Source organism: Carassius auratus, chromosome 40 (assembly GCF_003368295.1).
Source record: "Carassius auratus strain Wakin chromosome 40, ASM336829v1, whole genome shotgun sequence".
NCBI classification, from domain to species: Eukaryota; Metazoa; Chordata; class Actinopteri; order Cypriniformes; family Cyprinidae; genus Carassius; species Carassius auratus.
The window spans coordinates 3,032,805-3,057,976 of NC_039282.1; the positions used below are offsets into that span (position 1 = coordinate 3,032,805).

Genomic DNA, 25,172 nt, shown 5'->3' on the forward strand with positions numbered 1-25,172 from the left:
AGCTGCATTTAAAGCGCTCAGTGAAGTGAGGAAGCGGTCAGTCAGTCAGACGTTCACTGCATCAACACAACTGTCTGTTTGCTCAGGAGGCGCTGTATTTGTCAGAGAGAAGCGTTTAGGGAGACGAGAGGACATTTAGGATATAACGATGGAAAACTCGACTGTCAACAACCGCTTCAGGACTGTGCTCTTCAGCCACGGTAAGTGATTACTCTCTCTGTTAAGTGTGTGTGATCCCTGCGCAGGAGCCGAACTGCGCTGCTCACTGCTGAGGGCACTTCACTGAGCCACCCGAACAGACTGAGACCAGGGCAAGAACGCTTTCTGCTGCGTGAAGCGTGAAGTATCGCATTGTCACACAGCTCACATCTTCAGTTCAGAGATTGGTTCATGCTGTCACGAGAGACTCAATCTTACAGAGAGACACACTGTTTCACTGCAGCCTCTGTTTGCTTCACTGTGACATTGTGTTATTCAGAGATCATCATGTATTGTTTTCCCTCTCAAGTGCTGATTGTAACAGTCCTAATCATCTATGCACTGGTAACATCCTAGCTACCACCTAGCAACCAGCCAGCATTTCACAGCTGCTTGGCAACACCATAGCAACCAGCCAGAACACTGTAGTATGTCACCTTTTAATTGCTAGGCAAGGCAATTAATCATATTCTGGTTATTTTGATCAAACAGTTACTACATGCCACAAGTATTGATGACACCCATATTCAGAAAAGCTGATGTTATGAAATAATGTGCGCTGGTGATGTCTGCAGCGCTCTGATTGGTCGAGAGTGTGTGCAGTGCTGAGTGAAGCACAAGTATGAGCTATCAACACTTGTTCTTTCATTGTGCTTTCAGTGCTCTGCCCTTTTCTCTGTCCTGCGTTCAGTGACTGCACGCTTCAGAAACTACGGCTCATTCTAATCAGTGTGGCCAAGTCCGCTGTTTTCCTGCGAAACTAGGCTACTTTAAAACTGCAGCCGAGGGTTGTTTTTCATGTCCGTGGGTTAAAGCAACCAATAACGCCATATTAAACATGATATGTTAATTTTACCCGGGAGCCCTGCCAAAAAAAAATAAAAAAATATTGACCCCCAGGATGAGATTTAATGTGGGAACCCCCTCGAAACACAATTGTGCTAGTTCTGGACTAGTTTTGAGAAGGAATTGGGTGGGTTTTAAGGGCCATTTGAGTTCCAGTATGCTTCCCGTGTGCTGCAGTGATTGCTCCCTAAAAGCTCCCGCAGTGCACCGTTAAAGCAGGGAGCATCGACGCTCACTGTGCTCTCTTAACAGAGTTTAGTACAGCAGGACAGTGAGTGTGCTCGGTCCCTGACAGGTGTGTGCACTCTCTAGCTGGATCTGTGATCATCTTCCATCCGTGTTGCACAGAGGAATCACAGTGTAAAGGAAGCAGGTTTCAGAGGCACTGGATGATCCGATGCTGGAGAAGAGCGTGCACCAGCAGTGTTTACGTCACGATCCTGTGGAGAGAAGAGTGGAAGAAGGAAGCACACAGACTGTTGACCATCTGCAGTCCCGCTGCTGTCCAGCAGGATCCATGCCTCTGATGAAGCCCCACGCTGCTCCTGCGAGAACAACACACACTGTAGTGTCTGATCAGAACAGATTGTTCACATCTTACTACTGATACTACATTACTCCATGAGTAACGTGTGAATGAGCTACTACTATACAGCTGAATGTGCGATGCTGTATCCCACAATGCAGTGCCATTGTACTGCTGTTTGAATGTTTCTCTGATTGAATAAGGTGTACAGTATTTTACATACTAATTGAACAGAGATGAGAGAGTATTGCAGCACGCTACTCTTCGCTTCTGAACACAGTCATCAGGTCCAGTGCTGTTCATAGCAGTCAAACCCTCAACACAGCACCAGGACACCCATCTAGAAGATCCACTAAACCTGATAAGAATGAGCCACACACAAGCCTGCAGGAGCGCTGATTCCCCTCGTGGACAGGGGACGTCCAGCTGAATCAACAGTTGTGAGAGCTGCAGTCTGCGGTCAGATGCCAGATCACTTAGAGGAGCTCGCGGCTAGCATTCCTGGGCTAGTGCTCGGAAAACACATCTCTGCTTAGATTTATGTCAGCTGAACTGCAGAAATAGAGGAATGTGTTAAACGGGTGCGAGAGCTCTGGGGCCTGTACCATAAGATAGATTAGCTGGCTAGCTAGGTAAGTTTCAGGTTAGTTTGCACCAATCCTGGGTTTTAGGTACCACAGTAAGTGGCTTGGACTTTAGCAGCGTTTATTGCAATAGTAACTTACACTCCAGGGTTAACCTGCTCCAGGTCAGGTTATGTTCTGGGTCAGAGATCTCAAACTGAAGCTGGACCAATCAGATGTGAGAGAAGTGACACATGTCTGACACAGTCACTCCAGTTTATCTTGCTCCAAATTAAAGGTCACTAATGCTTATAGAAAAAAATTATCTTTTACACACAAGCAATTTTACTTTAACAGTTATTATAAATCATAATACATAAATATTAATGTATACAGATAAGATACAGATATAAGCTGTAGTATCAAAAGATTGTACTATTAAAAAAATACAAAATCTGACCTTATATGACCTTCGAGTCTATCACTATATATTTTCAGATGTATAAACTAAGTTAACGAGTTTCACGTGTCACTGCACTGATAGAGCAAGATCTTTTTTTTTTATTTGTCCTTCATATTTCATACAATGTTTAAATGTGTCATATTCTTCATTCTCTTAACCTTTAGAAAAACCTTTAACATTTAGTTTTGAATCTGGCTGGTCTCTCGCGATAAGTAAATCAAACTTTCTTTGTGTTGCAAGGCCATGATTGGCTGTTCACCTGTGATGTCACATATTCATGTGTTATGAGTTGACCAAGAAAGTTGATGAACAGCATCATGGTACCAACAGAGCCGGACTGGAGAGGTTTGGTTTCTGTCATCTCAAAACTAATCCTGTAACTCTGAATTTGTTCAGCTATCATCATGGTACAGGCCCAGGTTTGATCTGGCAGCAGCAGTGACGTCGATGAGTGACTCTGGATTCATACACACACAGCTACGAGAGCAGGAACATATTCACAGAAATATACAGAATTACGTTTAGAGAGAAACTCTCTAGAGCAGGGCTGTCAAACTCAGTTCCTGGAGCGCTGGAGACCTGCAGAGCTTCATTCAACCCCAATTAAACACACCTGATCCAGCTAATCAGGTCCTTTAGGTTCATGTCAAAACTACACGATGTGTGTGTGTGTGTGTGTTGGAGCAGGGCTGGAACGGAGTTTGAAACCGCTGCTCTAGGCCAAGTGTACTGACACTTTTTACACTGTATTTTACAGCACATGCACTGTGTACAGTGTACTAATGCAAGAGAGAATAAGCTAAGGTAACTGCATGATCTTACTGTGGATTAAGATTATATTAAGCCTATTATTAGCCAGTCATTGTATTGTCAGGGCTGTTTAATAATGTGCTACATTTCAAAAGTGTAATGTGAGCTGTAAGGTGTCTGTGCTTTTTACAGATGCTTTTCTCCTTTTCTTGTTTGATTAAAGTTCCTCAATGATGTAAAACTCTGGCATGGGTCTTTTCTGAAGCAGTGTGAAGGGCTGTCTGTGAGCTCCAGAAGAGCATGTGTTCTCCGTACGAGGGTTTAACAGCGTAAAGCACTTTAGGACACTACCTGCGGAGCGGAAACTCGGGATCTGCTGCTGTTTTCATGTCCAACATCACACCACAGCAGTCCAGACAGTGCTCCGGTCATTCTGTGTACTTCATTATGAATCTCAGTCTCATTGTGTCCTGTTTTGACATCACATTTGCATTATTTCTAATATGTTTTGAAGTGTGTTGATCTTGTTCTCTTCTCTCTTTCTCTCTGGGTTGGTCGTGCTGTGGGATCCAAACTGTCCCGTTGATCAGAGGATGAGGTAAGCCAGTGTTCACATGTGCTTTAGATCTCTAAGTGCGGTGTGTAGGAGCACACAGGACTGCTCATACTCTACTTCAAACTGCAGACTGTTTAAGATAGTGTGACTGCCTTACGCGTGATGAAGGACCTCTGTAGAGATGTGTTGTCACAGGACCTTTTCTTCTGCTTGCTTCATTCAGTGAGTGGTGTCCAGCTGCAGTCCCCCAAATAAATACAGTAAATGAAAATAAGTGCATTATGGGATGAGGTCTGGCAGAGGTTAAAGGTTATCCATCTATTGCTGCAGTATCTCCCACTATCAGGCCATTCTTATGATGAGAGAGGAGTTCTCCTGCTGTGAATAATCCCTGAGCAGTTTCTCATTCCTGCTGTTGCTCAAGAGAGGGTTTGGTCACTGGTTTCACCAAACCCAGTTTTTCTTGTCCGGTGGGGTTCTGAGGAATGCTGCCTGATGAAGGGTAGGTGCAGTGATGATGAGCCGGACAGACAAACCTCGCTGTTAGCTCTCACATTAACCCCAGTTCAGTACCTGTCATGATGAGTGCAGACTCCTTCTGTTTCCCAGCATGCTCTGGGGACTGACGGACACATGGCTCTGCAGCTGTGTTTGATTGTGTTGATCTGAGGACAAACAGTGTGTTGGTGTCAAGAGCATCTCGTTTATTTTACACGTGTTCATGCCGGTGGTTTTAATGCGTCAGATGTTTCTCCTAAAACACAAGTACTGCTATCCTAGACATGACTGAGCTAGACCTGACTCTGCTGTGTAGAGCAGCTCAGATCATCTGGTCATGGAAGAGATGAACGTTTGAGCTCATTTTGAGATCCTCATTTGACTTGTGATGGACACACACTTTGGGAAACTATTGAGATCTTCTGAAACTCCCAGCAGGCTTCTTCTCAAAGAGGAACAGTAGGACAAACAGTGAAACTATTAAACAGTTTTCTGATCTTTTGTTCCAATGCTGTCGTTGGTCTTTGCTTGAAATAATATTGTTTCCTCATTTGTATTTTCCGCTCCATTAGTAAAGCAAAGATGGAAGATTGAAAGTTGTTTTGTTCACTCCATGTTATGTAACAATGTTACCCTCATAAAACGTCAGCCAGCATAAAAATACCATAAACATGATCCATACAATAGCTTTGTGTGAGGAACAGACCCAAAAGATCCCATTTTTGAGTCCGCCCCAGTTCATTTAGGTTCTGAGGAATAGAACTGAGCATCACATCGACATGAGGATGAATACATCAGGGCTTTTCATTTGTGTTAAGTGTCTACTGATGAAGCTCTGGTGTAGGTTGTCTTCAAATCATGTTTTCACTAGCATTGCTGATGGAAAACAAAGGACGGTGAAAGTGTGTGTTGTGGATTCGGCCTGTTCTGAGGGTGTCTGAAAGACTGACAGGAGTTTTTGTTTTCAATCCCCTGGCTGGAATCACAACCCACTATAGAACCGATGACAAACCGCTCTACAATAACATGCTATTTGTAGCATCCGCAGTCTAGTATGTGCTCTTCTCTCTCCACGATGGATGCTGGTGATCGTTTTGGGTGTGGTGGAGATCTCTCTGTGGTGCTTCTAGTGCAGTAAACACAGAAAAAGGCCCAGAACTGCAGTGAAGCCAACTCTGAGGTTGTGATGTCATCCCATCCAGTTTTAGATGTGCAGACGCCTTCTGACCGCAGATATGTGCCTACTGTACAACCGCGTGAGTGTGTCTTTGATGCCTGCAGTTCCTGCCTATATTTGGGCTTCATTAGGCCTTTAACTGGCACGTTGACTCGCAGACTCTTACAGTCTGTGTTTCTCGGTCTTTAAGTGTTCTCAGTTGAGCGGGTGTGTTGGAAACACCCAGCGGTTCCTCCCAGAACCTCTCTAACCTGTGCGCCCAGTAAAGCCACGGCTTTAAATATCTCACAACAAAAGCGTCTATAGAGCAGTCTTTATGATTGATGACGTCAGCCTCGTGGAATCTCTCCACCCTCCTCAAGACTTTCACTACACTCCTACACTCAACTGATAAAAACAATCGCCAGGAATTTACAGGATTAAAGAGTATTAATTTACAATAAATTACTGTAGTTTGAAATATGCTGTGAAATCAATGCATGCTGGGTCATTTTTTACAAATGACTGTGAATGAACAGCAGAATGATGCAAACATCAGTCGTTTACTGCTCTTGTTTTACTGTGAGTTCACATGATAAAGTCTGGAACTAGTGTTTTACTGCTGTGATTGTTTTGAAGACTCCATAATGGTGATTGGTGATTTGTTTGGGTTCTTTGACAATTTTGTGACCTCAGTGAGCATGAAGGATTGTAGTGTAGTAAACACTTTACACCTTTAGGTTAATCATCAGAACACCGGCTCAAGGCACCACAACCGTTTTCGGAATCGAAACTTCAAAATTGCTCACGGTTCTGGCTCTTTTCAAAAACAGAACCAGATCTTAATAAGAACCAGTTCTCGGTTTCCAACCCTACTCATAAGCAATAAGTTTTTATTATTCATTATTTGATTTTATTTTATGTTTTAGTCTTTATCTACAGCACACATACGGCCTCTGAACTCACTCCTGATTCTCTCACATGAGGACAGGAGAGCTGTTAGTGCAGGAGAAAACAGTTCTGGCGTTACTGATCTGGAAAAGTAGTTAATGTTACTTTTTACTAGTTACTTGGATCTGAGTATGTAACTTATGTTGCGAGTAACATCTGTGGCTATTACAATAGTACTTTCTAATTACCGAGCTTATTACAGAGCTGGTGAACTCTAGCTTTCTGTTCATGAAAAGTTTGAAACTTAAAATTCAAGTGAAACTGCTGAACAAGAACTTTGTTGTAGCTGAGATCAATGAGGGGTAGACAGAACGATGTTATTTATGGTCCTTCTTCAACACTCTTCCTCACATTTTGGACACAATGCAAAACAACCACAACCTTTTTTCACAGCTGTCCATGTCACTCGGTAACATCAGTAACTCTTGTCTTTGCTTTATTTTAATTTGTATTACATTTTAAACAATACATAAAAAATTATTATCTTTCATTTTGTTTTCTAAGATATTACAGCTTAATATGTGAACTATTAACATATTGCAGCATAATAATAATGAAAACTTATTATTTCGTGCACATGCATGAGAGTGTCTCTGCACAGATGAACTCACTTCCTGTTCCAGCCGCACAGAACGGCTCCATCCTCCCGTCTGTCGTTTCTCTGGCTCATTCCGGGTCTTGTGGTCTGGAATGACTCTGGAATGCCTGTGAACACCCAAAGACGCTTGCCTTTCAGAGGCTTTTCTATAAATACACCCCAGCCTGGTTCTCATGGCCCTGTGTGAGCCCAGGAGATCTGGCAGCAACCAAGCGCTGTTGGCATGTGGTTTGAAAGTCACCGATCAGACAAAATGAGTTTCAAATGTCTCATTTGAGAAATGCTTGTCATACAAATGATGATATGCTGTGATAAAGAGAATTTTCATAACCGCATATTGCTGATCTACTGTTCTGCAGAATGCAGATGTTCTGTATACAGTTTATCCAGTGCACTGGAGCCATCCTGACCTCTTCTATCAGACACGCATCGCTCCATGACACTTTTTCATCTTTTTATTATGTCATGTTAATGTGATTGGCTGCCGTCAGCCACATGCTGCTTGTGCAGTACGGAGTGAGACTTTAACCCACAATCAGCTCCGTTAGCTCTTTGAGTTACAGTGTGCTGAATAAATCAGAAGTCATGTCATTCTTTTAAAGGTTTACTTCTTTATTCTTGATGTTTAAGTTGAAAACTGGACTTCAGTTTGGCATCATACTGCTGTTAGATATGTTTATTGCTACATCTGGCTTGACTAGTTTGACAGGTTCTTCACTCTTTAGTACCAAAAGCTAAAACTGGTTGTAGCTGATCTGCTCTTTCAGTAAATAACTGATTGTGTTGTTGGAATAACACTGGACTGGTGGAGGTGACAGACAGGGTGTGGAGCTGCAAGCTGTGCCCTAAACGCCTCCAGATGTGCCGGCAGTGACAGGAAGCAGTAAATGTGCTGGATGTAACACTGGACGACAGGCCTGGATCCCTGCCGCTTCTGAACAGGATTCTACACCCCAGCCCTGGAAGACACTGGCGACACACACACACACTGAGAGCTGCTGCAGTGTGCTCGGTGTTATACAGTGATTTACCACAGTTAACCGCTGCTGCTAGACTGAACCGACACAAACACAGAGCCTGGGCTCACATCACTGTAATACAGGTCCTCAACAGCAGGGAGATAAAACTAAGGACCTGTGTGTGGAATGTGGAGCCACACTGATGTGATGTTTAACAAAGACATTCATGACACTTTAGTGTGTTTCTTCTGGCTGACTCACATTACCTTCACATCTGTTTGGATGTTCACAACATCTAGATATTCACTTCCTAACTACAACCGCTCCAGTCAGTTGTTTATTCACACTCTTCACATTCTGAGATGAAGCAGAGGTTTGCTTTAAGCTCATGCTGCTCTTTTCCATACAGTACAGTGACCAGGAGCACAAAAACCATCATCATACCCATGCACTGTAGTTCAGGCTGTCTGATTTTTTTGTTTGTTGTTGAAAGTAAAGTTTGGTTTAAACACTGAATCTAACAGCAGAGTATTTCATGAATGATGTACTGGTATTATCTCCTGCTATTTCATCTTTATAAGCATAACTCTAAGCATCCAAGATAAATGAATGAGGTAAAGATATGACCGAAATGTGTGTGAGAGACCCAACATGTGTTTTTCATTCAGCCATTAAAGAGTTTAATATGTGTGTCCTTCCCTTCTTGCACCAAACAAACAAACACACACACACACACACACGTATGCTGAAAGCTTACTGTCAGTCATCTCAGCTTGTGTTAAACATTCAGGACCTGTAGATTCACTCCTGCAGTCACTGGACAATGCCTAAATACAGATCTCTGTTAAACTGAGACGGTTCCGGAGGTTTGCCTGCCTTCTCAAAGCACAATTCCGTCCCCACCATATGGTAGAAATGGTTTTATGTTGTGTTGGCAAATATATATGCCTGCATAATTTAATATAGTCAGCTGCATATTTTAGAGAATGACATTTAAAAGAAAGCAAATACAGTTTAGAAGAGAAACACTTTTTTTATTGTGTAGATCACAAAGAATATGAAGTTAATGCAGGCCTTGACCTGTAATGACCGAAGATATAAAGAACTGGTGAACGTCCTGTCAGGATATAAGCCTCACAAACTTCTGAATCAAACATTTCCTTACAGCTATCCAGACAAGGCTCAGTCACCTGACAGACGTCCAGATACATGAACCGACTCTGTTTGATGAGACTGTATTGGACCAACTGAGAAACAAAGTGTGTAAACTGAGCGACAATCTCATTGAGAGTCTGAGCAGAGGAGACAGTCCATTAGAGCAGCTGTCTGCAGACCACAGATGCTCTTGACTCTTTTTGACCCACTAATTCATTAGTATTGACATTCTTATCTCGGTAACCCACACTAAACACATGTTTATCATTGCCACAGATATTCCCCTGATATACTTCAGAGATGATGCTTCATGTCACATAAATGGTTTTATCTGTACTTCTGCATAGATTAATCTGATGGTTTGAAGTTTACTTGGGTTTGTCTGTAATAATTCCTCTACTGTCATGTGGAGTGAAGTTAAAGTACTGATCAAAGACACTCATTTCTGTGGTGTAAAATACTAATAATAATCACATGGGTAGGAAAAAAAATCACAGTCCAGAGCCTAACTACTCAGAACACTCCAGTGAGCACCTAGCAACACCCTAGAAACCACCGGAATACTCCAGCGAGCACCTAGCGACGCCCTGGAAACCACCGGAACACTCCAGCGAGCACCTAGCGACGCCCTGGAAACCACCGGAACACTCCAGCGAGCACCTAGCGACGCCCTAGAAACCACCCAGAACACTCCAGCAAGCACCTAGCGATGCCCTAGAAACCACCCAGAACACTCCAGCAAGCACCTAGCGACGCCCTAGAAACCAGCGGAACACTCCAGCGAGCACCTAGCGATGCCTTAGAAACCAGCGGAACACTCCAGCGAGCACCTAGCGATGCCTTAGAAACCACCGGAACACTCCAGCAAGCACAAAGCGATGCCCTAGTACAACCGGAACACTCCAACGAGCACCTAGTGACGCCCTAGAAACTACAGGAACACTCCAGCGAGCACCTAGCGACGCTCTGGAAACCAGCTGTGCAAAAAATCGAATGCGATTTTCATGTTCATCTCATCAGTAAAGGGGCTCCTGTGATTAGTAGTATATCTCCAGCACGTGCGTTCAGATCAGGGTTGCCAGATTTTCACAACAAATCCTGCCCAGTTGCTTCTGAAAACTACTCCAAAACTAGCCCAATCGCGTTTCCAGGAGGTTCCCCGATAAAAAATTGCTTTCCGGGATTAAAATTTAAGTTTAATGGCATCGGTGCCTTGGTAAAGTTGCATTTTAGGGGCTAAATATCACGTTATTGGTATTGGGGTTGCTTCGACCCACGGACATGAAAAACAATCGCAGACTTGGAAACACTGTTTGGCATTTACTACACCGAGCTGTAATTCACTGACAATCTACACAAAATCGATTTTAAAATCGGTGGCGATTCTTTGTTGATTTTGAAAGCAATTTTGTGTTAGTTGTCGGTAGACTACGGCTCTGTGTAGTAACTGCCGCTCCACCTCCATACTTCATACTCCACCTGAAGTATGCGATTGTTTTTCATGTCCGCGGTTTGAAACAACCCCAATACCAATAAGGTGATATTTAGCCCCTAAAATGCGAATTTTACCAAGACATCCATGCCAAAAAAAAACAAAAAAAAAAAGTATATTTTAACCTCGGGAAGCGTTTATTTTCATCTGGGAACCTCCTGGAATCGCGATTAGTTTTAGACTAGTTTTGAGAAGCAACTGGGCAGGATTTGTTGTGAAATCCTGGCAACCCTGATCTGAACACACATGCTGGAGATATACTTCTAATTAAAGGAGCCCTAGCGGAACAATCCAGAGAGCACCTAGCGACGCCCTGGAAACCACGGAACACTCCAGCGAGCGCCTAGCGACGCCCTAGTAACCAACGGAACACTCCAGCGAGCACCTAGCGACGCCCTGGAAACCACCGGAACACTCCAGCGAGCACCTAGCGACGCACTGGAAACCACGGAACACTCCAGCGAGCACCTAGCGACGCCCTGGAAACCACCGGAAACACTCCAGCGAGCACCTAGCGACGCACTGGAAACCACGGAACACTCCAGCGAGCACCTAGCGACGTCCTGGAAACCACCGGAAACACTCCAGCGAGCACCTAGCGACGCACTGGACACCACCAGAACACTCCTCCCTAACTTTCAGAGGACTTTAGAAACAGCACCCTGGCAAAGGCTCACAAACTCATTTTCTGAATCCATGCTACGCTGCAAGCACTGAAGCCCCAGTGTGTGTTTGGGAATGTGTTATCAGGCGTGATGATGTCATCATTTGGTTGGGTGAGGTTTGATCCTGAGGGTGGCACTGCATGCTAACAGGCTACTTTACAAACATCAGCTTGTCTCCGCTGGAGTAGAGTGAGCAGTAACCAGCAGGAAAGCTCTGAAATCTGAGCTGAGTGTAGTAGAGTTATTGAGCTCTCTGCAGCACACAGGGACAGACATATGATGCTGGAGCCGTCAGACGAGCCGCGAGATCAGCCTTCATCTGCTGAAGTGAGGAACCGATTCAGTATTTATTCCCTCTGGGCTTTTGTGTTTGATCATCGTTAGCTGATTAGCATCGTGTTGCAGCCAAAACATTTTGAATTAACATTTTTGAGTTTTTATTTTTGGTCTTCTCTTTCCATTCATTATTTTTCAGTTGGTGAGTTTTCAGTTACAGTGAATGACTTCAGCATGTCAGGGTGTAGAGTGTGTTTCAGATATGGAGGATCATGATTTTGAGGTTCAGATGAATTCATTGCCTGTTCTGTTACTCTTGGTAACAATTATAGTTAATGACCTTATCAAGTGAATCTCTCTCTCTCTGAATTAATATCAGAATGAGTTTCTCTTTTCAGTTATATTTCTGTATTGTGCATTGATAGACTGGTGTGTATGTGTGTGTCCTGAATGAAATGATTTGTTTGCTCAAGTGAGGCTCAGATGCACCACTGGAAGCACACACACATTTCTGCAGGTAGAAATGCTTTTATTTAAAGGGAACCCCGGGTATTTAGACTTGTAATTTTTAATATAATGTAAATCATGTCATCCTGCCAGGACGGGATCTGGCGCTTCTTGTCACTGTTGTTTGTAAGCTCTTTCAGTAGCTGTGATCTACTAAAAGCCTCAAAGGCATCAGGGATAAAGTGGAGAGCACAAAGACACAGGTCTTTATGAATTTGTATTCATCCTCAGGCATCGTTCTTCCTCTTCTCATCGCTAGGAAAGCAGTGAAGACTTACATCGCTTCTCTTGTTGGCCTTTGAAAATTACAACCAAAAGCCACACAATGGGGCATTGTAGTAGTATTTTATTTGTAGCAGTTGTGTTGCGATTAAAAATAGCAACAGGTAGTAGTAGCTCACCGAGTGCAACCATTTCACATCATCCAAGTAATGCACCCCCCCCCCCCCCCCATAGTCCAAAATATGTACAAAATATTGTGGATTTGTTTAAATAACGTAACTCTTTCATGGGTTTCTGCTACATATTTCAGCAAGAGACATAATTTGTGTTATATTAAACCATACAAGTGTACATTTTTTCTAATTCCTTTTGTTATTTTGCACAATAAAAAATGCTTTGTGTTTGAAGCCTTTCTAAAATATTGCTAATAGCTAGAATAGTAATTTCATGTTGGTTAACTTCAAGGTTATGGCAATAGTAACAAAGCTCTGGGATAAGTGGAGACCTCTGGTGGGTAGACTGATCTTTAGCCTTGATGTACCAATCAAGAAGCCTCTTCAAACGTGTGTTTCAGGAGGTGAGCGAAGCTCCTACAATCCAGGGACGGCAAACTGACTCTGTTCTGCTGTCAAACTTTGCACCTAAGAAACAAAGCCTAGATTCTCTTCACATTGTTTGACTCATAATGTCACAGAAGTGATTGAATTGGCTCTGGATTTCATGCAACGCTTTGGGACCTTAGTTAAAAGGAAAGGAAGGGGAAATATTTATTTGAAGTTCTCAGGTAGAAGTGCTTCATATTTCACTGGATCACTGGATGTGTTTGGAAGAAACCGAGAGTGGCCGATCCAGAGCCCAAACCTGGTCCTGAATGCATGGACTGCTTGCAGAAATAATGGGACCGATTGAGAAGAAACAGTATTGTTTTCTTTTGAACTAGACAGGTCAGAGTGAGGCATTGCATCTTGGGAGATTTCTGGCTTATTTTTAGAGTCAGCCTGAGAATTCAGACAGAGGTCACCTCGAAAAGTTCAGCCTTTCCAAGTGGCCATGAAATACATTCTCCTGTGATGTGGTGAATTCCAGTCATTTTATTTTCTGCTGCTGATGCATTTAACAGTGTGCTGTTCAAATCCGTCTCTTGTGTGAATGTTTGAATCTCAATTCATTTTCCTAGACTGATATTTAATTCAGACAAAGACAATGATTTCTCTCTTCTCCAGGCCATTCTCTATGAATGTGCAGACGTTCACTCAGATGAAGATGTGATGACAGTTGATTGGTTGGTTGATGGATCAGGTCTAGCTCCTCATGAAGGTGTCCGGGACTGAGGTCTGTCATGAAGAAGGGCTCTTATTTCCTCCAACGGCTGTTTTTATCCCGTTTACTCTCACTTCTGCTCACCTCATCTTCCCACTTCCCAGTGTTCAGAAGAGACCTTCACACCATCTATCTGACATCACTTCCTCCTGTAATCTCTCATGCGTTAGCAGTCTCACATCAGCTCTGCTCCCTCAGCTGATTGTAGTGAAAATCAATGTGCGGGATTTTACCTTTATTTCACCCAAAGAAGGTCCTCATTTCTTTTGTGTGAAATAAATACATACAACTCAAATTGAAAAAATAAATATGCTACCGCTGATGTGTAGTTCTGCATGATTAATATTCTCAGCGCAAGTGGAAAAACAAAAGAGCTGCCCGGTAAGAAGTAAAATAGTGCTTGTAAATTACTAGTGTTCATCTCAACTCATCTAAAATTGTTTCCCTTCTGAAATGTTGTCATTTTAGTGTACAGCTCCTCAATTAAATGTGTGATTGTACTATAGGTGCACATACAGGTCGAGCCCTGGAATGAGTGCTGAAACACAGAAGGCAGCTGAGGCGAGCAGAACTGTTTCTGTTGCTCTTGCAGGATTATTTGGGATTTTCAAAGACTCAAAGCCCAAGTATTCAACACTGTAGTAAGAACTAACATGGAAACCAGCCAATGCTCCCTAGCAAAGACCACAACACCCCTGCAACCTCATAGAAACTGTCTGGCAAAACCTATACAGCAAAATTTCCAGCGTTATATCATCTCGGCTCAAGAGTGCATATTGTCCCAATCTACAGAGATAAAAATAACACTACGGTCAAAAGTTCTTAAAGTTCATGAGATAATTAAGTGCTGATTGAGCATTCGTGATGAATAGCTTCTGTTAACGAGCAGAATCATTGAAGCAAAGACAAACGCAAGAACTACAACTGACTTCAGCCCAGAGGTGGGACATTCAAGTCATAAGCAAGTCTTGAAGTAATATCCCAGGTCCTCAAATAATTAAAGATAATGATATAATTAAGAGACTAATTAAATGAAGATTTTGCATGAGTAATGAGCACCTGCTGTTATTGAGAATTACAGAGGATCAGATGTTGGTGTTTTATTGGTTAAAATGATGTCACCATCATGGAGATCAGTGTTTGGTTTAGTTGTGCTCTTGACACTTGACTCCTGCGTTAGATCTCTCTCTGTAAAAATGCATGAGCTGTTGTAAAGCAGAAAGATCAGATAATCATCATGAGCTGATCTGATTACAGTCAAAATAATGTTTTTCAATTATATGTGTAGCTTTTGCATAATCAATCTTGCAAAGCTACAGTATCCAAAGCGTTGCTCTAATAGTTATAGTGCATGAATTTTAAATATAATACTTATATAAAGTCCAGTATCATTTACACACACACACAGACACTTTAAGAACCAGCAAATGTAACTCAACAATTGTGACAATCAACAAAATGCTTCATGCTGCAATGAATGCTGGGTAACATCATAGTAAAAACTCCCATCATGCACTGCAGTATGAAAAGTTATTGTCACCACCGTTGAGGGTCATATGATAAGTGTTCATATCTAAAAGCCTGAGCTGATACAGTTTTCTTTTGTATTTCAATATTGAAGCATTATAACAATTGTTTAGTGGGACTAACAGCTGATTGTCAGACAGTAAACCAAAGAGACAGACCACTTAGTGATGTTCATTTGTCATGAGTTATAGACAGACAGTGAAAACTCAGCTTTCTACTTCAATGTTTGATTCAGTATTGCACAAGCATTAGCTACGAAACAATATTGCAATTGCTTAGAAACAAATTATTTCAATTTATTAAAAGGGTCAAGAGACTACCTAAAGCAAACATTGACCACAAGTATGTTGGCATTTTGTTTTTTTGTTTTGTTTTATCTTCAGTTGATTTCGTCCAAGGCTGTAGATACAGTCAGGTGTAGTTCTAGTGTTTCCAAGAGGGTCTGGCTGCAGACTTGCACTTGCATTCTCAGACTTGCACTCTCAGACACTTGCACTTCCGTTAGTGACGTCACTTGCAGTCTTTATTTTTTATTATTATTTTTTTTTTTTTTACGTTTTGTTTAAATTTCCCAACATTTTATAACAGTAGCCAGCTGGCGAAGACAAGAAAAAAATAAACTAAATTACAATGTCACTTGCAATCGCTACTTGCACTCTCTGATACCTGCACGGCTCTGCCTGCAACACTTGCAATCGACACAAATCGTGCTTGTTGCCAATGGAGACAAGAAGCTGTGGTGGTGAATAAACACAAACGCAAGTGACATTGTAATTTAGTTTCTTTTTTCTTGTCTTCACCACCTGGCTACTGTTGTAAAATGTTGAAAGATTCAAACAAAAAGTTATCAATAAATAGAAAAAAAAATAATAATAATAAAGACTGCAAGTGACGTTGCTAGCGGAAGCACAAGTGTCTGGGAGTGCAAGTCTGAGAGTGCAAGTGCAAGTCTGCAGCCAGACCCTTCTCAGTGTTTCTCTTTCATTAGGTAATTCTGATTGTTAACAGCTGCTGTTCATCATTACTGCCCAATCAGCACTTAATTAATCGTTTAATTAGCTCATTAACTTCAGCACTGCTTCAGTGTTATTTTAACTCTCTTTTGATTGGGACAATATGCACAATATGCAGGTGGGTAGAGAACCCAAAAACTGTACTCAAGTAAAAGTTAAAGTACTAGTCTGAATATTTACTTGAGTAAGAGTAAAAAAGTATCAGATAAAAAAAGTAGTTAGTTACTTTGGGTCATATACTGAATATATATAGTCTATTTTTATTTAGATATATAGATAACGTTATGTGTGTGTGTGTGTGTGTGTGAATATATATATATATATATATATATATATATATATTCATCAGCCTTTACACCAGTCTTCAGTGTCACATAATCCTTCAGAAATCATTTACTATCAATTTACTATCAATAATGTTCTTTTTATTCATCAAAGAATTCTAAACAAAATGTCCCCGGTTCCAAAAAATACTAAGCAAAAAAAATAAATAAATAAATAAATTGTTTCCAGCACTGGTAATAAATAAATATATTAGAATTATTTTTGAAAGATTATGAATCTGAAAACTGGAGTAACAGCTGATGAAAATTTGGATATGCATCACTGAAATAAATTCTATTTTAAAGTATTATATATGTATAAATACTTCTGACACAGAGAAGAGTGAAAACTCCTCACATAACCGCACATCTGAACATAACGAACCAAATGCACTGATGGATCTTCTTCCGTCTGTTTCACAAAATGTAAACAAATCTGCAAGCATAAATATTGTGGAAATTTCAATATTAATTGCGTCTAGACAAAGGCATTCCTTCTGGAACAGAGCTAATGGGTTTGGAGGTTATTTATTTCATACTCTGTGACAGCTTATTTTATGTAAAAAATTATACATTGTATTTAATGTTACACGCACCTGTACAACAAACTAATGTCAAAGTGGTATTGTATACTGTAATCGAATTTAACCTATCTATATCTGTTGAACCGTAGACAGCAGACACAGTGTTAATCTAATAAAAATGATCTTCATCGCTAAAAAACAATAGTTTTTGCAGGTTTGGTTTCAACTGACTGTAGATCCAGAGTCATGTCTTCAACGCTCTTGATGTTCTTAAAGTTTCTGTTAAAACTCTGATTGAGAAACACTCCAGACGACTCGATGCGTGCGGCAGGAAACTGAAGGAATCATTCAAACTGATTCACGAACCAATTCACTGGTTTGCCAACTGATTTGATCAAGCCTTTGAACAGAATTGACTCAAAAGAATGAATCATTCGTGAATGGCCATCGCGCATTGCCCAGAGAAAAGTAGACAGTGGGTTTGGAATTTATAACTTTTATTGCATTAAGATTAAGTATCGAGAGGAGCGTCAACCACAAGTTTTTTCACAAAAAATTTTCTTTAAGTAAAAGTAACACCGTTTAAATACTATATACTCCAAAAGTATTAGTTACCAAAAAATTTACTAAGTAAAGTAAATGTAACGAAATAAATGTAACTCATTACTACCCACCTCTGATATGCACTCTAAGCAGAGTTGATTTGACTCCGGAGATTAACTGTGAGTTTTCTACACAAATCCCTCATGTTTTCAGTAATTCTGGAAATCAGGGTTTAGATGTGTTCTATGAGCTAATGAACTTGGATGAAGCCTCTTAACCTGTAATTAGGCAGCCATGTGAAGCAGCTGGTAGTGAAATGTCACTCAGTGGTTGGCCCTACAGAAGGTTAAAGCCCTGTTGGTGCTCAAATGTCCTTTTAAATGCTCTTTCCATATAAAGACACTGATCTCTGATTGGCATCATGTCTATTGCATTTGACAATGATAAACATAGTTTAGTCAAGGCCATTCCCAAGAAAAGAGCTTCCTGCAGTTGCTACAATTTGTAAGTGTGTACTTTTTACATGAATGACTCTGACCGTTTGTTGTGTGTTTGGAGATTGAATATGAGTATTAAAGACCAGCTGAGTTTAGTGGCATTTTGTTTATTAAGTCAATAAAAAAAGACAAGCCTTTCAATATGCCCTGTCCCAATTTTCTGTTTGTTTGAAAAAAATAAAGACCGATGTGTTCATAAAACAAGTTAGCGTTATTTGTATATTATTTGTCGACTGCAGCCTGTAGACTGTGATTCCACATCTGGATTGCTGTGATTGGAGTTCAGTCTGCGTGTATGCATCATTACTGGATTTGATTGAGGTAAAGTGTTAAATGGTTATAAAGCAGGATCAGATGTAAACCTCTGCACATGAATGTAGCCTGGCATCCTGTTTTTAAAGCACTTTCTCTTTAGTCGAGGCAAGGCAAGTTTATTTATATAGCACATTTTGTACAGAATGGTAATTCAAAGTGCTTCAGATAAAAGAAAGTAAAAAAATCATGAAGACAAATAATAACAAAAATAAAACAAGAAATTTTAAAACTTTGGAAATTATTAAAAAAACAATAACAATAACAATAGAAAATGATTTTACATAAAATACAGTAAAATACATTGCAATCAGTTTGGACATTGCGCTCATTTAATAAATGCACAGCTTAACAGATGGGTTTTGAGTCTAGATTTAAATGTGACTAGTGTTTTAGCACATCTGATCTCTTCTGGAAGCTGATTCCAACTGCGGGCAACATAGTAACTAAAGGAGGACTCCCCTTGTTTTGTGTGAACCCTTGGTATTTCTAACTGACTTTATCCTAATGATCTGAGTGCTCTGTTAGGCTTATATTCAGTGAACATATCTGCAATATATTTCGGTCCTAGGTCATTTAGTGACTTATATAGGAGTAAAAGTACTTTAAAAATCAATCCTAAATGTAACTGGAAGCCAGTGTAAGGACCTGAGGACTGGTGTGATATGCTCAGATCTTCTGGTTCTAGTCAGAATCCTGGCAGCAGCGTTCTGGATGAGCTGCAGCTGTCTAATGGTCTTTTTGGGAAGGCCAGTGAGGAGCCCATTACAATAGTCCACCCTGCTGGTGATAAAGGCATGAACAAGTTTCTCCAAGTCTTGACTGGAAACAAACCATATAATTCTTGCAATGTTTTTTAAACGATAGTATGCTGATTTAGTTACTGCTTTGACATGACTACTGAAACTAAGGTCTGTCTCCAGAATCACACCAAGATTCCTGACTTGATTTTTTGTTGTTTGGCCCCTAGAGTCCAGGGATGCACCTTGAAAAATGCAATAACTTAATTTTTTTTCCCTTGTTTAACTGAAGAAAGTTCTGGCACATCCAACTATTAATTTCATCAATACATTGGCAGAGGGAGTCAATGGGGCTGTAGTCATTTGGAGATAAGGCTAGTTAAATCTGGGTATGGACAATTTGGTTCTTTTTCATTATTAAACTTAGTGGAAGCATATACAGGCTAAACAAGAGCGGTGCGAGAATTGAGCCTTGTGGGACTCCGCATGTCATGGACGTCCACTTAGACTTATGCTCTCCTATACTCACATAATAGCCTCTCCCTTCTAAGTATGATCTGAACCATTTGAGGACCATCCCAGAAAGCCCGACCCAGTTTTCCAGTCTCTCTAGTAGTGTGTTATGATCGACAGTGTCAAACGCAGCACTGAGATTTAGCAATACCAGCACCGATATTTTGCCAGAGTCACAATTTAAGCGAATATCATTTATTATCTTAATGAGTGCTGTCTCTGTGCTGTGATGCGGTCGGAAACCAGATTGAAAATTGTCCAGGTATCCATTTGAGTTTAAGTATTTGTTCATCTGATTAAAAACTACCTTTCCTATAATTTTGCTTATAAAAGGAAAATTAGATATTGGTCTAAAATTGCTCAAAATGTTGTTATCAAGATTGCTCTTTTTCAGGAGGAGTTTAACACCTGCAGTTTTTAAGGAGTTTGGAAATGTCCCAGAAAGAAGTGAGGCATTCACCACTTCTAAAAGATCTGCTTCTAAGCAGTTAAGCACACTTATGAAAAAAGATGTGGGAAGTGTGTCAAGACAACAGGTTGATGATTTTAGGTGCTGCACTATGTCTTCCAGAATTTTGCTATCAATTGTTTCAAAAATAGACATAGTATCTTTTTGATATTGTGGCCGAATCTGTCTGACCTCTGCATTACTTGAGGATGTGTTAATCTCCTTCCTGATAGTGATGATCTTCTCGGAAAAGAAGGAAGCAAACTCATTGCATTTTCTGTCTGAGAGCATTTCACTGGGAATCTGACTTGGGGGGTTTGTCAGTCTCTCAACAGTGGCACAAAGAGTACGAGTGTTATTTAATTTATTGTTTATAAGGTCTGAGAAGAAGTTCTGTGTGCATCAGATGAAAGGAAGAGCATTTCACTTTTTGTTTGTACTGTATTTATTGTAAAAAGCGGAGTCGGTTTCTCTTGGTGTTTTTCCCGCTGGAGAGCCTCCCTTCATCTTTTTTGGCTGCTTCCATATCCTCCGTTTATCTGCTTCTCCTGCTGGTATTTCCTGAACTCTATTGTGCTGGCCACGTTTGGTCTCTCACACCGCTGCGGCGTGCGTGTGCGTGTGTGTGTGAGGCTTCATTGGTCTTGTGCTGAGCCAAGCGAGTGTATCAGTCTTCTGTGGGATGGTAAGTAGATCCGTGCATCTGTCAGCTGCTGTGGGGAAACCCAGACGTCTGAGGAGTGTTGCGTGCACGTTTAGGGATCTGATGCGTCAGTCCGGTCGCTGTGATGCTGGTCTGCTGGTTCTGAGACTGTGATGGCGGTTAGTGTCGCGGCGTGGCTCTTTCTCAGCTGATGCGGTGATGTTGAGATGCTTTTGGATGAAATCTGAAGAATTGATGTGGTCAAATGTGTTTGAGTATAATGAGTATAAAATGAAATGATATTTCCTAAAAGAATGAGGATGTTCAATGAGAACAACAGGCTGAGGTCTTGATTTTATTCATTCAGTAGTGAAAACTGCCTGCATTTGTCAGGTAGTTACATTATGTATTAGATATCATGCATATGAGATCAATTTTGATTTTGATTGTGACTTTAATAAGCAAAGATGAAGCACAAGAGATGCATGGACTCACCATCTAATGTTCACTGACAGAACTCATGACTCAAGTCTTTAAATGTCAGATCTTTGAGAGATTTCCCAACTCAACAATCTGCAGCAGGTGAGACTGGGCTCTGTGAAAAATGGGATTAAAGAACTATAACATTCTAGCTCATAATAGTCATTTATTAGTTATTTATTTAGCTCATTTCATTAACCATGTAAAATGTATCCTGCAAAGATCACATTGATATGTAAAAAAACAAAGCAGAGAATCCATTTTCTTGACCGTCTTAGTTCATTTGGAGTAAGAAGGCAGATTCTTTTGTTGTTCTATAGGTCTGTGATAATGAGCTTACTGCAATACTGCAACTCTATTTGGTATAAAAGTTTATCTGTTGCGCTAAAAAACAAGGTTTTTAATCAATTAAAAATCTGTTCAAAGATAGTAGGTCAGCCGCTTGAGAAGCTTTATGATTCATCCTATTATAAGAACATGCTTAGGCTGGCTAACAGTATAGCCTCTAATCCTATGCATATACTGCATGAAGACTTTGAATTATTACCGTCACAACGGAGGTATAGAGTTCCCAAATTTAAGAAAGTGAAGCTGAAAAATTCTTCTGTGCACCAGGCAATCCTTGCACTGAACAAAAACACCTAATCAGAGATCAAGAGCATTGGGACGGTGTTGCAGATGAATAAATGTTGTATGAAATGTATAATTGTACTGCTAGAGTGAATGTCAATGTAGAATGTTGTTGTAAACATAAATACTGTTACGCAAGAAAAATTTCAGACACAGTCTGACAATAAAGTATAAAGTTAGTAAGTAAGTATCAATGTTAATGTTTCAGTCTACTAAAGACTAAAACCAAATATCATATTTATTGTGAAAAGTGCTATATAAATACACATCCAACAGTGTATCTTTAAACAGATCTACTGTTAACCGAAATATTCTATATAAATATTAGACTCCAGACTGCTGTGATGCTGAATGTGCTCTGTATTCTCTAATGTTCATGTGCACAAAGACTTGAGAAAGTGCCACGTCCACCAACCATGTACAGACACCAGTGATTTATCAGGTCTCATGGGTGATGATCGACAGCTGCTGAAATCAGCAGAAGATGAATGTACACTGTCCCTAACCTGAGGGTCTGATCAGTGAGACACAAACCCAGTGTTAACCGCAGACATGAGCTGAAGACAGCGCTCTGTGTCGTGTTATACCATGTGGAGCTGCTGAAGAAGCACTGGCTGTTTGGAGATGATAGTCGTGTCATAGCCGTGCATGGCTCACTGCCCAGAGTTACATGTTATTATTATATATATTATTTTTTGGACCATGTGTTTATAATAAAGCAAAGTCAATCCAAAACCTACATACTCCTGTCTGTCCAGAGCAAAGTGTAGTGGCTGGATGAATGTTAGTGCTCTGTTTAATAAATCATAAAAACATACATCGTCAGTCACTTAGTTTTGGCTTTATAAGGCAAGACATCCTCCAAAGTGTAAATGCACAGTGTATCTATATAGTAGAGTTCTCTGTATTGAATTTAAACTCTTAATACAAATATATGTTGTGTTATGACAGAGTATTAAAGCACAATGACACTCATCTATTTTAGAGAGAGATTGCAAACAACTTTTAACAAAGCATTACACACAAAACCCCTGAATGCAGTGAGATTCAAAGCCTGAAGTGAACAAAACACACAAGTATTTGACCGCATGTATTCATATACCCAGAGACTCACAAAAGAACGACTTTATTCTTAATTGTTTGAGCAGATTTGTACGAAGCTCCTGGTTTGAGATGTTTGCTGAGATCAGATGAGGATGTGCAGTCAGATCCTCCAGAGAAACAGATCTTGTGTTATCAGTTTGATCTGAGTGCTCATCTCTCTCAGCTTCAGCCACACACACAGACGCTTACATCATCCCTCATCTAGCGCTTTTATTCATACTGAACCTCTGCCTTCTGCATTTATTTTAGTGTTGTTTGGGCAAGGCTTTCACATTGCTTTGCTAGGCGCACACATGATATATCATTAATCAGATTTGTGTAAGGTATAGTTCTGAAAAATAACAATTCTGACATCATTTACGCACCTTCATGTTGTATCTGTCCTGCAACATTAATTAATTAACAGAGGTTTTTATCCAAAGTTACTACAAATGAGGACAATAGAAGCAACAAAAGAGCAACGTGTTACAAGTCCTGGTTAGTTTGATTCAGTTATACATCAGAAAGAAAACGAGTGGATCGAATAGAAATAGAATAGGTTTAGTAATAGGTTTTTAGGGTTTCTTTATGCCAGCAGCTGTAGCTAGCCAGTGTAAATGAATGAACCGAGGAGAGACACATGCTCTCTCTGGTTTATTGAAGACTACTCTATCTGATTAGTTTCAGAGTTTGATGGATCTGGCTGGACGTCCCGTGTAATGCCTTACGCACTTCATTCAGTTCAAGTCAACCTTCCCTTCTGACCTCAGCATTTCTTTTGTGCTTCTGCTGACTCATTTCTGACGTGTTGCATCTGGTGTTTCAGCTTCATCACACTGAATATGTGCAGAGATGAGCTTTGAGGGCCATAGTAAGATTTGAAGGAGAACGGATTTGGTGAAAAGCTTGTGTTCCTCACACAAGAACTGTGTGCTGCACTCCACCTGGACTGCTTTGGTTGTGTTAACAGCCGCTGCATCCTGGACTCTCTTCAGAAAGGGTTTTGACTGACGTGAGGGTAAATGCACTTCTCATTTGGAGGTGAACTTTTCCTGGAAGGCTGATGGTTTCAGTGATTGGACAGCGGAAGAGGACAGGCGGTTGTCTCCGATTGTTAAATCACATCCTCAGGGAGAGTCTAATGATCTTATTAAAACAGTCCATGTCTTCCTGCTACAGGAAATTGCGGTTATATTTTCTCTTATGGGGCTCGGGCATGTTGCTCAGTTATATATTCAGACTGTTGTATGCATGTGTGTGTGTTTGAGTATTTTTAGAAAAAGATTCATGTGAAGTGTTCTCCGGCAGATTTCATTGTAATACCTCTGTTTCCCCGTCTGTTCTCCCTGTAGTCTTGTCCTGGTTTCTCAGTAAAAATGGAAATAATGTTTGGCATACTTTCACAGACACGTGCAGCAGAACTGATGAGCTTCTGAATCCCAAATAACTGTTGTAGCTCTCATCTTCATTTCTATAGTCATCGTAAAGTCTCAGTCTCATGCATGGAGTCAGAGGGGCTTGTAAGCAGCAACCATTTCATTTCGGCACAGCTCCCTGGACGTCTGTAGTGATCCTGAATCCTTGACTAACTGGTTCAGGTGTGTTTAAGTAGCGCAGAAGCTAAACTCTGCTTGAAGATGGCCCTCTAGGAGCAGGACCGGATACCCCTGATTTATACACTCTTTAGCTAAAGCAGGGGTGCTTGAGAAGGGGTTGAGCTCTGGAGACTCTAGATGTTGATGGGGAGTGTCTGGCTGTCGTTTGGCAGAGGGGGGCTCTAATGGCATAACTGGATAATCGTTCAGAGGATACACTGTAGGGATGGGTGTTGCGATAGAGGACACAATATCAACAAGATCACAACCACATCCCATTCCAGAGAGCAACACACTTTTTCCAACATAATTTACCTTCTGAAGTTAAATGCACATTTGAGGTGTTTTCTTCAAGTATGGACACCTCGCATGTGTCAAGTCAGCTTTATTTATATAGCACTTTAAACAGTCTCAATAATGCAGAATGATAGTTAAAGGCAGTTCATCATTGACTTCAGTGATGTCATCTCTGTTCAGTTAAAGAGTGTCTGTGCATTTATTTGCAATCAAGTCAAGAGGACAGGACTCATGGTTAGAGATGCATCAGTCTGTACACTACAAATGCAATGTTGCCACGTTTCTGAAAACATGACATATCAC

General features: G+C 40.8%; 1 protein-coding gene across 1 annotated transcript in view; it reads left to right on the top strand.

The window, feature by feature from the left end:
* Positions 1-25,172, top strand: part of LOC113058250 (septin-5) — a 47,818-nt gene continuing 22,646 nt past the window's right edge. The window contains exons 1-2 of the mRNA XM_026226004.1: positions 1-200; positions 3,937-3,944. Coding sequence (XP_026081789.1) covers positions 149-200; positions 3,937-3,944 — 60 coding nt within the window. The 5' untranslated portion in view covers positions 1-148. The remainder of the gene's footprint in view (positions 201-3,936; positions 3,945-25,172) is intronic.